Below are 12,061 nucleotides of genomic sequence, written 5' to 3' on the forward strand. Positions count from 1 at the left end.
TCTGGAAAATTCATATTGGGGTTTTAAAATAAAAAAACCCAACTAGTTACTGTTTAATGAAGACAATCAGAGCGAGAAACTTGCAATCTCTAAGGATCCAGTCTCTTTGTGCGTAGGGGAAGGGGTGCTTGAGTTTGGATTCTTTTTTAATTATTAATTTAATATTATTCATATGAAGTTTGTATGTAGATAAAACAAGTGGTACTTCCCCATACCACATTTAAGGAAGCCCTCTATATTTGCTAGGAGAAGAATGGCATTTATAAATTTGTCTTTTCATAAATTTTGTTTGGGCATGATTAAGGAGAAACAAAATATACACAGTGGAAAAAGTATATTTTAACCTATAATTGGAATCAGATATTTTAGAAGATATTCTAAAGAATCAGATATTCAAAAATAATATTTAAGAAGTGAGTGTAAGTATTATTGAATAAATACTGTGCTGTAACCTCAGTATGACTAAATAGGTTATATTGGAGTTGATTTTTTTTTCCTTTATTTTGGGTTTTGATGTTCAAAATTTTTTTTAATGTCCAACATTGCTAAACATTAGATGAACTCCATTCTTTCCAAGAAGGGTTTTGATGAATATTTTATACAAGTAATTGGCTGAAGAGTCGAAGATATATGCATTTTTTTTTAACTGTAGCAAACTAAATCTTGTGTTTGTTTTCTGTTTAAATGATATGGAACCCACGTCATTTACAGCATCGTTCCATTTGCTACCTTTCCTGTATATTTAGATCTTTGGTGTTACTCACATCTAACCATAACCCCTGAGATCGAGGCAATAAATGTTACACCAAAATTTTCTTTCATTAGTATTTTGAGAGCTGCATGTGAAGGCCAACAGCCTTTTTTGTGTGAGTCAGTGTATTGTTATACAAATGAGGGCCCTTCTTTCTAAAAGGAAACTTTAATTTAGCAGCCAGTGAGACCACTTTTACAAATCATTGCAATACTCATTATATATTTTGTTTCCTACTGCAATTGATCTCCATATATAGAGTGTCCTTGACCTCCGCCTCTTCTGTGCTCCTTCATTTCAGTTTTTCATTTCAGATTGATCTTCTAGTGGGAGTAATAAATGGAAAATTGCAATATAAAGATTACTTGCCATGAAAATGGAGGCAAGTAGAAGCTTATGCCTTATTTGCACAGCTTTGATAGTTTGCAAATATATAGGATAATAAGATTGAAAAAGATTTTGTCACAAAAAACCCCCCCTACAGCTATCACTTTTTGTATGAGCATCTCTCTCTCTGCTTCCCCTTGATCCCTAACCAGTCAACAAAGTAATGAGTGAGTCTTCTGTCCCCTAGAAGTAGAGTAAAATCTGCGTATGTAGCACTGAATAGTGCTACTCCAAGTGTAGACTTGATTTTTAGGCACTGGCAGAGTGTTGTGAATATTGATATGTGGTGAAGAAGTAGTTCCTTATACTCTTAACTCCAGCTATCTACTTTACTCTTTTCCTGAAGGTTATTGCCTTCTGTAGCAAAGCTGTTAAAAGGGATCATATACACATGCCTCAACTTCTTAAGTGAAAAATTTGATAACATTGCTTATGCTTATCTTCTATGGGCACTGACTCTTGATGACTTCCCTTGGGATGGCTGTAGTAGATCCAGCCCCTAGCTGTTAGCTGCTCTTTTCTTGGTGCTGATTTTTGTTTTATTTAACTATATAACTTAGGCTGTAACTTATAGTGCTGCAGAAACTGCTTCATGAAAAACCAAAACAACTAGACAGTAGGGATGAGCCTCTGCAAGAGGACTGGGAAAGAGTTGGAGGTGGGGACTACTAGAACTATCCAAAAGTAAGCAGTCTCCTTTTACAAAAAGAATCTTATGTTATTTGACCTCCACACTGAAATGTCTGTGATGTAGGTACACAACCGATTTTACTCGCTCTACTGTGGGTGAGGATGGTGATCTCGGACAGAGGGCTGGAGAAAAAGCTGGGGCAGTGTACAGAGCTTGTTTGTCTCTGTCCTAAGCATCTGGATAAAGAACTGTGGTGATGTATTTCTGATTCTATGGTTTGTATGCAAAACTGCAAGTTGCCTTCCAAGAGTGAACTTTTATGAGTTCAGCTCCTGTTATGTAAATTGAATAATGCTAGTTTATGTCAGTTGAAGATCTCTTTCATTTTTACTGGTTTTATATTGTTTCATATACACTTTGTGTTCATTGATTGTATCATTGTTTGACTCTGGAATGGCAATAGTTAGGTCCTGATAAATGTTATCTAACAAATGGTGGTTTATGGGGATCTAAAATGCAAAACACTGACTTGTAAGTTACTTGTTCTAATTATAGTGAGCTGTCTTCCTATTATTGGTTCTTAAGCTTCCAGAATCTTAGTTTTGGTTACAGTTAGTAAATCAAGCAATTATAATGAAACATTCATGAAAAATACAAAATGACACTATGATAAAGAAAGGTGGCCCCAAGCTTTCCTGTTCCCAGTAACAGTGTATTGTGATTTCATAATGTATTGTTTTTTCAAAAGCACTTGTGGATTGTGACTTCAGTTGGAGGGAGGAGGTGGACTATAATTATTTTCCTGTAGATTTAAAGATAAGGCAATGTGATCTGCACAGTAACATGCTGTCAGCATGCAGCTGAAGTTTGGGTCTACATTGTCTTATCATCATATCTAAATGGTGCAGTTTACTTGTTTTCCAATATCTTGTTAAGGCAGGGGATCTGATTAAAAACACCCTGTGGCTGAGGCTCATTTTGGCTTGATTCAGGCTAGAAAAAGACAAAAGTTATATTAGATAGCGAGGAGAAACAAACAGAGGAATTGAAAATACTTATTGCTCTACGAGTTGCTAGTCAGTGCAACTGTCTTGTGCCAGAGTAGTCTGCCACTTCTGGAACTTTTGGGGTGTCCTGCTGGTTGTAAATTCCACAGTAGTGGTGGTTTGTTGCCTGATCAATAATCATAGAAGCTGAGGTTGAAAGGGACCTCTGGTGATTGTTTAGTCATCGTTGTTGTCATATCCCCCCCCCCCCAAAGAAGGGTCAGTTTTGCAGGTTGCTCAGGGCTGTGTCCAGTTGGGTTTCTAATATCCTCAAGGAGGGAGACTCAGCAACCTTTCTGGGCAACCTGGTCCAGAGTTTGACCATCTTCACAGTAATATTTTTTTTTTCCTTACATTTAAGTGAAATTTCTTGTATCTTAATTTGTGTCCATTGCTTCTTGTCCTTTCACTTGGATATCACTGAGAAGAGGCTGGCTCCATTTCCTTTAAGCCCCCCTGTCAGGTATTTAGACACATTGATAATATTCCTCCTGAGCTTCCTCTTCTTGAGCCTGAGAGAACCGGGATTGTTTAGCCTCTCTTTGTATGAGAGATGCTCCAGTCCCTTCTTCATCTTTGTGGTCCTTCACTGGACTCTCCAGTATGTCCATGTCTCTCCTGTACTGGGGAGCCCAGAACTGGACACGGTACTCCACGTGTGGCCTCACCAGTGCTGAGGAGAGGGGAAGGATCACCTCCCTTGACCTGCTGGTGATGCTCTCCCTAATGTAATCCAGGGTGCTGTTGTCTGCCTTTGCCACAAGGGCACATTGTGGACTCACACTCAGCTTGGTGTCTACCAGGACCCCCAGGTATTTCTCTGCAAAGCTGTTTTCCAGCTAGTCAGCCCCAAGCCTGTACTGGTGTGTGGTGGTGTTCCTCCTCGGGGCAGGACTAGGCATTTCCCTTAGTTGAACTTCATGAGGTTCCTGTCTGCCCATTTCTCCAGCCTGTCTAGGTACCTCTGAATGGCAGCACAACTCTGGTGTATCATCCGCTCCTCCCAATTCTGAAGAATTATGAATTCTCCCAATGATAAGGGAGGTAGTGAGGAGAACCAAACCTTGTCAGTCACACTAATTATGAGGGCATGTGAGAGTGTTTATTCCAGCAAGGTTATCTGATTGGGAACCTTGTCAATTGGGAAACTAAGGGAAAAAGGGGGAAACCAGAAACAAAATATGCCGAGACACAGACCTGACAAAACAAACACAGGGACAATGACAAGAAACAAGCCTTACCAGTCACACTAATTGATGGGCTATCAAGGAACTGCAGGTGCCACTTCCAGGAAGATCAACCTGGACTTTGCAACTGAAAAGTTGGGGGGGGGGGGGGGAGGGAGGAGGATGATGATGACGATGACCCTGGACAGCAGACTGGAAGAGGTGTGGGAATTGATAGAGCTATACAAACACATGAAAGAATGTGCAGGGGGAAGGGGGAGCAGGGAGGAACAGAAGGGGGGGGTAGGCAGAATGGGGTATAAAAGGGGCCAGTTGAGTGTAAAATGGGGCTGGTCAGTATGCTTGTCTGGCTGAGCCCTGTGCCTGATCACTGCAGTCAGTCCTATCTCATATCTGCTTATTAAATCCTTTCTTAACTATCTTGCTGCATAATCTCACTCTCTATCTTGTGTGTATGCGTGCTGCGATAACTAAGTGCCAGCTACTGGTGAGACCTACGTCTGTGTGTGTGAGTGCTGGGGGGATGGTGGTGCGAGTGCATCTTCCTCAAATCTGGTGTGCATGTGTACCCCAGGGATCAATACTGGATCCAGTCCTGTCATCCAGACCAGATGACCTCCTAAGGTCCCTTCCAACCTCAACCATTCTGTGATTCTTATTTACAAAATTCAGGATAATACAAGAAAATAAATATAAAAATTAAGACTGTTATGTAACTTTTTTTTGGTATTTAAATATTTACTTAAGGACATTCCTGATTAGGTCTATGCAATCATAACATCAAGTGGAACACACAAAATACAAGACTGCTTTATAGTGAATGCAGCTGTAATTCACTTAAGGGGTTTGCAGAGTGTCGCAAACAATGAGAACACAGCTTAAGTGGCTTATACAATTCTAAGAGCCCAGAAAGTGAATTCTAGGCCTTCAACTTGCTGGAGAACAAACTACTATTATTTTTTTTTTTTAGTTACTTGTACTTAACAAAAATTGAGGCAGACTACAAGTTAAATTGGTCTGCTCTTCTAGCTTTCTGAAAACTCTTATCGGCGTCTAACAGTTAGAATTTCTAGTCTACTAAAATCAGTGTATTGCAACACAGATGTTCTCCTCTTGTAAAACTGCTAACAAGATCAGTCCTGTTTCTTGGTACTTCTCCCTCCCTCTCAGTAACACCAATTCCACATATCTGATAACACAGTAATTTCATTGTCTGAGGAGCTAAACCAGCAGAAAACTAACACTGCAGAAAGTAATTTTCTGCTGATTTGGGTTCCTGAACTGACTTGCTGTAGGGTCAGATGTGTGCCAGCACAAGGGAGGAGGTAGTAACAACCCCTTTAGTGGCAACTGGCCATTAGACAGGCTTAGCCTATTTGTTTCTTTTACTTGACGTTGAGAGCAGTTTTATAAGAAGGGTACCTGCCCGTGGTCGCTTATCCCATAATAATAAGTATAATGCAATAAAACCCAAAGCTTTTTAAACAACATTTGACTATCATATTTTGATCTCTATCAAAATTTTTTCTGACCTTTTGAAGATAATTGAGTGTGGTGTTGCAATGACATCAGCCAGCTCCTTTAGTACTTGTGGGTGCATTCCTGTCGGGGCCCGTGGACTTGCATATGTCTAACTTTTTATATGTTTCCCTAACTTGATACTCCTCTACTGAGGGTAAGTCTTCCTTGCTCTAGAGTTTCCCCCTGGTCTCAGGGGCCTAGGATTCCTAAAAACTGGTCTTAACAGCAAAGGCTGAGGTGAAGATGTCACCAAAATCGGGAATCAAACTCCTTAACACCAATGTAGTATTAAGAAGCAGGCATTCTTTATTACGGCGCCGGATGCACGGGGGATCGTTCCACCTAGTGTGCATACCGCAGGTTACATCAGCCGAAACTTATATTGTCCAATTACATACATATGCATCAAATTTCCCGGAATGATCATGCATATTCATTCTATTTCCCGGAACTAATTATCATATTTGCGTGGTCATTACGCATGCGTCCTTGAGCTCCGAGGGGCTTCCGTGGGGGTCTCTGGTGGTCCTTGGTGGTCGTACAGGTGTGTCCTTTAGTTGACCCCTTCTTCTGGGCATGCGCAATCCCACCTTGCTTATGTAACTTGCTCCCCTTCTTCATGGTGCATGGTTCCTAACAATGATTTGGCACCCTTAACACAAACCAATTATTCTAACCACCCTCGACTCTTTGTCAAGATGGGCTGGGGCTGTACTGGGAACACAGCAGCATGTCCGTACTACTCCTTGTCCAATTGTCTTTGGGCATAGTAGCATATCCATAGCCATAGGTGTACAAACACAATATTAAAGCATTGTCTAACCTGCTCCTATCTCTATGTTGCTTAGTTACAAAAGAACAAACTAATCATTTTGGTTACATCTGGTTACAAAGAAAGTGATGAGCACCTCAGCCTTTTTCATGTCCCCTTTCACTAGCCCCCTTGCCCACATTTTCCTTAGCTTTCCTTTTGTTGCTGTTATAGCTGTAGAAGCCCTTCTTGCTGCCCTTCATGTCCCTTGACAGATTCAACTCCAGATGAGCTTTGGCTTTCCTAACACTATGCCTACATGCTCACACAGTGTCTCTGTATTCCTCCTGAGTCACCTGACCCTGCTTCCACTTCCTGTACGCTTCCTTTTTATGTTTGAGTTTAGTCAGGAGCTCCTTGTACATCCATGCAGGCAGTACATCCTGCTGCCTTTGCATGTTTTCCTGCTCATCAGGATGGACCATTCTTGAGTTTGGAGGAGGTGATCCTTGAATATCTACCAGCTGCTATATTTTTCAACATAGTGATTTTTGTCTTATAAAACTTCCTTTTGTTCTGTCTCATCTGTCATACAGCTGAATTGCTAGGCCCCTTCTAAGAAGCTTTGACGTGATATATAAATTTCTGATGATTTTAAAATGTGATTCCTTTTGTTGGTGATGCTGTGGGGTGCTAATTAGCCCCTGTGGTGTTCTGCTGTGATTTTTTAATTTTTTTTTTTTTAAACAGAAAAGCATCAGAGGTATCAGCATGTTTTACCCTGCAAGGAAATGGGATCCCAAGGTAGTTAATTTTAATTGAGTTCAACCCTTTTTCTAATTTGTTTACTTGAATCAGAACAGAGGTGTAACTAATAAAACATAACAAAAGGGATTTTATAAACAGAACCTAGTAAATGTTTTTGGTCCTGATAGAACATGTAGGTAAGGGGGGGGAATACCCAAATAAGGTCTTGATGCAATTGCGTTTTGCTTGCTTGAAGTATTGGGTCTGTTGGGTAAATGCTGTCTTACTTGTGACAGGAATGAGGTTGGCAGTTCTGTAAACCTGACGTTCCTTGTTTGCAAGCAAATGGGGTAGCCAGCAGTAATGAACATCCTACTCTCCTACTCCATTATGTCTTCTCAGTGGTCCTCTTCTCTGCTTTGGTGGGAATCCTGGGAGGGTACACTGTGTTAAGTGATGTTAGGAGCAGGGCCGCCTCCTCCAGCTGCTCCAGCTCAGGTCTCCCTCCTGCCCAGCTGCTGGAGCCCAGCCCAGGGACCCTGGGTCTCTGCCCAGGCTGAGGGATGAGGCTACCACTTTCCTGTTTGCAGGTTCAACCAGTAGCAAAGCTGAGCATGTATCCTAGAAAAACGCATACAGGCGCAGGACGCTGACACAGCCAGTCACACAGACTGCCGCAGGCAAGGTGCTGCCCTCAACAGCACCTACATACAGGACCCACGTAAAACATAAGTATAGACAGCCAAGTCCCCTTCCTCCTCTTCGGCTGGTAGAGATAGGAGGTCACTAGTGAAGACCTACACACGACACTCTCTAGATTGACAAGCACATACACATTTGGGGATCCCTCAAGTACCAGTGTGGCCCCTCTGCCCACCCGATACTTGTGCCTGGATCCCAGGCCCTCTTACCTGCTTCACGGGTCCCCTACTCACCAGCCAGTCCAGCTTGATGTTTGCTAGCAAACATGTGTGCACTCACGCACTCATCCCACAGGTGTTCTACATTCGCAAGTTCTCCTGGGCATAGCAGCGTGGACCGTTACCTGTCTGATACCCCAGCACGGACCTAAGTCCCCCCTCCCCTGGTGCTGCTTACTAACTAGTCCAGCTTGAAGTTTGCTAGTGAATACACAGAATCACAGAATGGTTGAGGTTGGAAGGGACCTCTGGAGGTCATCTGGTCCAATCCCCCTGCTCAAGCAGGGCCACCTAGAGCCGGTTGCCCAGGACTATATACATACAGCCTTTGAATATCTCCAAGGATGGAGACTCCACAACCCCTCTGGGAAACCTGTTCCAGTGCTCAGTCAGCCTCACAGTAATAAAGTGTTTCCTGATGTTCAGGCGGAACCTCCTGTCTTTCCGTTTGTGCCCATTGCCTCTTGCCCTGTCACTGGGCACCACTGAAAACAGCCTGGCTCCATCTTCTTTGCACCCTCCCTTCAGATATTTATACACATTAATAAGATCCCCCCGAGCCTTCTCTTCTCTAGGCTAAACAGTCCCAGCTCTCTCAGCCTTTCCTCGTGAGAGAGGCTCCAGTCCTTTCATCATCTTTGTGGCCCTTTGCTGGACTCTCTCCAGCATGTCCATGTCTTTACATGTATGTCTTTACTTGCTAGTAAAGGCTGAGGCGTAGAAGGCATTCAGTACCTCAGCCTTTTCCATGTCCTGTGTCGCCACGGAGCAGATATCCACACTGCAGCCCATGGAGGACCTCATGCTGGAGCAGTTGACTAGTCCCTGAAGGAATTGCATCCCGTGGAGAGCTCACGCTGGAGCAGATTTTCCTGAAGGAATTGTGTCCTATGAAGAGGACCCACACTGGAGCAGGGGAAAAGTGTGAGGAGGAAGGACAGGCAGAGAGAAATTGTTACTACTGACCGCAACCCCCATTCCCCATCCCCCCTGCGCTGCTGGTGGGGAGGGATAGAGAAGTTGGGAGTGAAGTTGAGCCTGGGAAAAGGAGGGATGGGGAAAGGTGCTGCTTTAATGTTTTTGTCTTTATTTCTCACCATCCAAATGGTCTCCAGTATAGTTTTTTTTCCTGGCTATGTTCCACTGACCCTAATGACACATGAAAATTCTGTTTTATTTATTTATTTTTCTTTTCATTAGAACTATTCTGTTAATTGAAAAGGAGACAGAAAATAGATGTCTACACCAGTGGACCCTGGCACAATGCCTCATCCTGGTCCTTCCCCAGGGCCAGGTCCTTCACCTGGACCAGTTCTAGGACCTAGCCCAGGACCAGGGCCATCTCCTGGCTCAGTACACAGCATGATGGGGCCAAGTCCTGGACCGCCCAGTGTCCCACATCCTATGCCGACAATGGGGTCTACTGATTACCTGCAGGAGGGCGTACACCAACGGCATAAGGTAATTTTGTTTTTAATAAACGAGATTTTTTCCTAGACTTCTCTTCATTGATTAAAAAGCATACTTTTACTACGTTTAGACCTGCAAAACAAGCTATTGCACTTCATACATCACCTGCAAAACTGCAGCTACACTTTGATTACATCTTTATTACTAAAGATGGTGTACATATCGGATCAAACAGAACTTGTTTGTTTTTAATAGACCAGTTTGAACTACGGTGCTAGCAATTATGCAAATCTTAACTTGTAAACTGCACATTTCAATAGAATAGGCCTTGCTAGAGAACAAAATTGAAGTGCTACAAGACCATTCTAGTACTCACTTTTTGTAGTTAAGCCTACATGTTAGATCTTGTAAGTTTCTTTTTCGACATCTGTTTGGAACTATTCTTTTTCCATATTTTTCTGGGGTGACTTTTTTTTTCATGAACACTTATTTTTATTATTATCTCTTAAAAGGCTTAAATATTTGTTTCATCTTCCATGTTGATTTAAAAATTATTGTCAAATTAATTTACATAGGCTCCATCTCATTAAGGAATTTAAAACTACTTAAAGTATGTGAATAATCTGACTTGAGTGCTTGTCATGCTTAAATTTACGTGTGTTCTTACACAATCAATTTCCTTTGCTATAAGGAAATATGTCTGAAATTTTTTTTAAGACATTCTCTTACTAATTCTCATATTTTATTATGAAGTAAATTTATGGTAACTTCACTCTTACAGGTGTTTTACCTTCATAAATATGCAATAACTGCTTACAGAAGCAAGATATTTCAAAACCTTTTGGTGATTATCATTGGTGTCACTTTGGAATTGTTGTTCTTATTGCTATAAGCATATAGAGAAATTTTCAAATTAAAATAAAAATGAACCATTTATTTACTTTTAAAACATTTTTGAACTCTTTCTGAAATGGCAACTTCTTCAATTTGCCTTTTCCACATATGGCTCAATCTTAGTTATTAAAACAATGATTGTCATGTCCAGTCAATAAGGACATGACGCTGGTCGTCATCTACAGTATGAAAAAACACATAATTAAAACTTTTGATAATGCAAAGACATCTAAGGTGGAGGGGAGCCATGGTCCCAAGTTGTATTGAACTGCTGAAATCATCATCTTTGAGAGATTGGTACATTCGATACTTGAATTCTAATGCACATGAATCTTGAAGCATCAAGTTAGTTTAGTTGTTAGCCTCCAGTTGTGCTGGGGAGGTTTAGATTGGATATTAGGAAAAATGTCTTCACTGAAAGGGTTATCAAGCATTAGAACAGGCTTCCCAGGGAAGTGGTGGAGTCACCATCCCTGGAGGTATTTAAAAGACGTGTCGATGTGGCACTTAGGGACATGGTTTAGTGGTGGACTTGGTAGTGTTAGGTTAATGATTGGATTCAATGATCTTAAGGATCTTTTCCAACCTAAATGATTCTATGATATTAGACATTTGCAACTGCCATTTCCTTGTTTGTGGGGTCAGTGACTGCCCAAGATGCCAGCATTTTGGTGAATATCAAAAACTCAGTAGGCAATCTGGGTTTACATTCTTCAACTGTCTCTCTCTTGAGAGGTTCCTGAACTGCACAAGAGAGGAAGCACCTGGAATTCTGCAGTAGAACAGTTGAATACTCAATACAGTAAGTGTAACTTCTACATCTGGCTTCACCTTGTGCATTCATCAGGAGCTGTATGCTATGTCAGCAATGGAAACAAATAAATATCGCAGAGCTTTTATAGAGATTTTAGGAGCATCCTGGACAAGTTCTGTGTACCAGAGTACAAGTTATGCCTTTGAGATACTTCAAGGCTTCTTCTAAAATTTACCATGAACATAGAGTCCAGATAGTTGATCTAAAGGTGACTGATCAGTATAGCTAGAATAAAATTACTTCCCCTTCTCTCTACTGATTTTGCAAATGAGGCTAAGACTGTAACTACACAAGTATTTGTTTTAGTAGCACTGTTGGCTTAAACAGCCTTGTTCTTCTTCAGGCTGCCAGTTCATTTGTGGTAGTACACTTGTGTGTGTGCATGACTAAAGTAGACAAAATATGCTCTGATTCATGCAGATATTTGTAGGATGGGCATATTTGTGCATATATATGCAATGGGATATGATTCTCACTTCTGCAATGGACTAACCAGTAAACTACCTTCATTCTGTATTGGATACTTGACTAACAGAGAATAATATAATGCATACAGAATTTGAAAGAATCCAAAGTATGCAGGAGTACATGAAAAAATTGCTTGATATAAGGGGTTGCTAAATCCTGTAATAGGGTAGGGGCAAGGCTGCCAGTGCTCTGTGTCTCCAGGTCTAGCCAGTTGTGACAGTGAGCATGTGTTCCTAGTAGGCACGTATGCACACAATACACATATAGAGCTGTACAGATCAACACCAACAGAAAACACTGCACTTGCAAGCACAACCAGCACCAACAGCCTCATCCTGTTCTGCTCTCTAGCTGATCAGGATGAAAGCCTGTTAGTAGAAAATATATACAATATGGATCGTTCCAGGAGCTGGACTCAGACACTCAGTCGACCCATTAGCTGGACCCTGGATCCCCTGGTCTTCCAGTTGCTGGCACCTTGGCATGCAAGCCCTCAAGACCTGCAGCCTCATTCCAGTTCCTGGTACTTGCCTT

At 41.7% G+C, this 12,061-nt stretch overlaps 1 protein-coding gene across 8 annotated transcripts in view; it reads left to right on the top strand.

Annotated features, from left to right (window-relative positions):
- The window catches only part of LOC140650456 (probable global transcription activator SNF2L2), a 180,946-nt gene that overhangs the window by 11,014 nt on the left and 157,871 nt on the right, over window positions 1-12,061 (top strand). For 5 of the 8 annotated variants that reach the window (XM_072858700.1, XM_072858698.1, XM_072858701.1 and 2 more), the window contains 2 exons: window positions 7,025-7,078; window positions 9,142-9,402. In XM_072858700.1, the coding sequence (XP_072714801.1) occupies window positions 9,178-9,402 (225 nt within the window). In that variant the 5' untranslated portion in view covers window positions 7,025-7,078; window positions 9,142-9,177. Of the gene's footprint in view, window positions 1-7,024; window positions 7,079-9,141; window positions 9,403-10,980; window positions 11,048-12,061 lie in introns of those variants that run through there. The other 3 variants (XM_072858703.1, XM_072858697.1, XM_072858704.1) reach the window with 2 other exon arrangements.

Source organism: Ciconia boyciana, chromosome 4, assembly GCF_034638445.1.
Source record: "Ciconia boyciana chromosome 4, ASM3463844v1, whole genome shotgun sequence".
NCBI classification, from domain to species: domain Eukaryota; kingdom Metazoa; phylum Chordata; class Aves; order Ciconiiformes; family Ciconiidae; genus Ciconia; species Ciconia boyciana.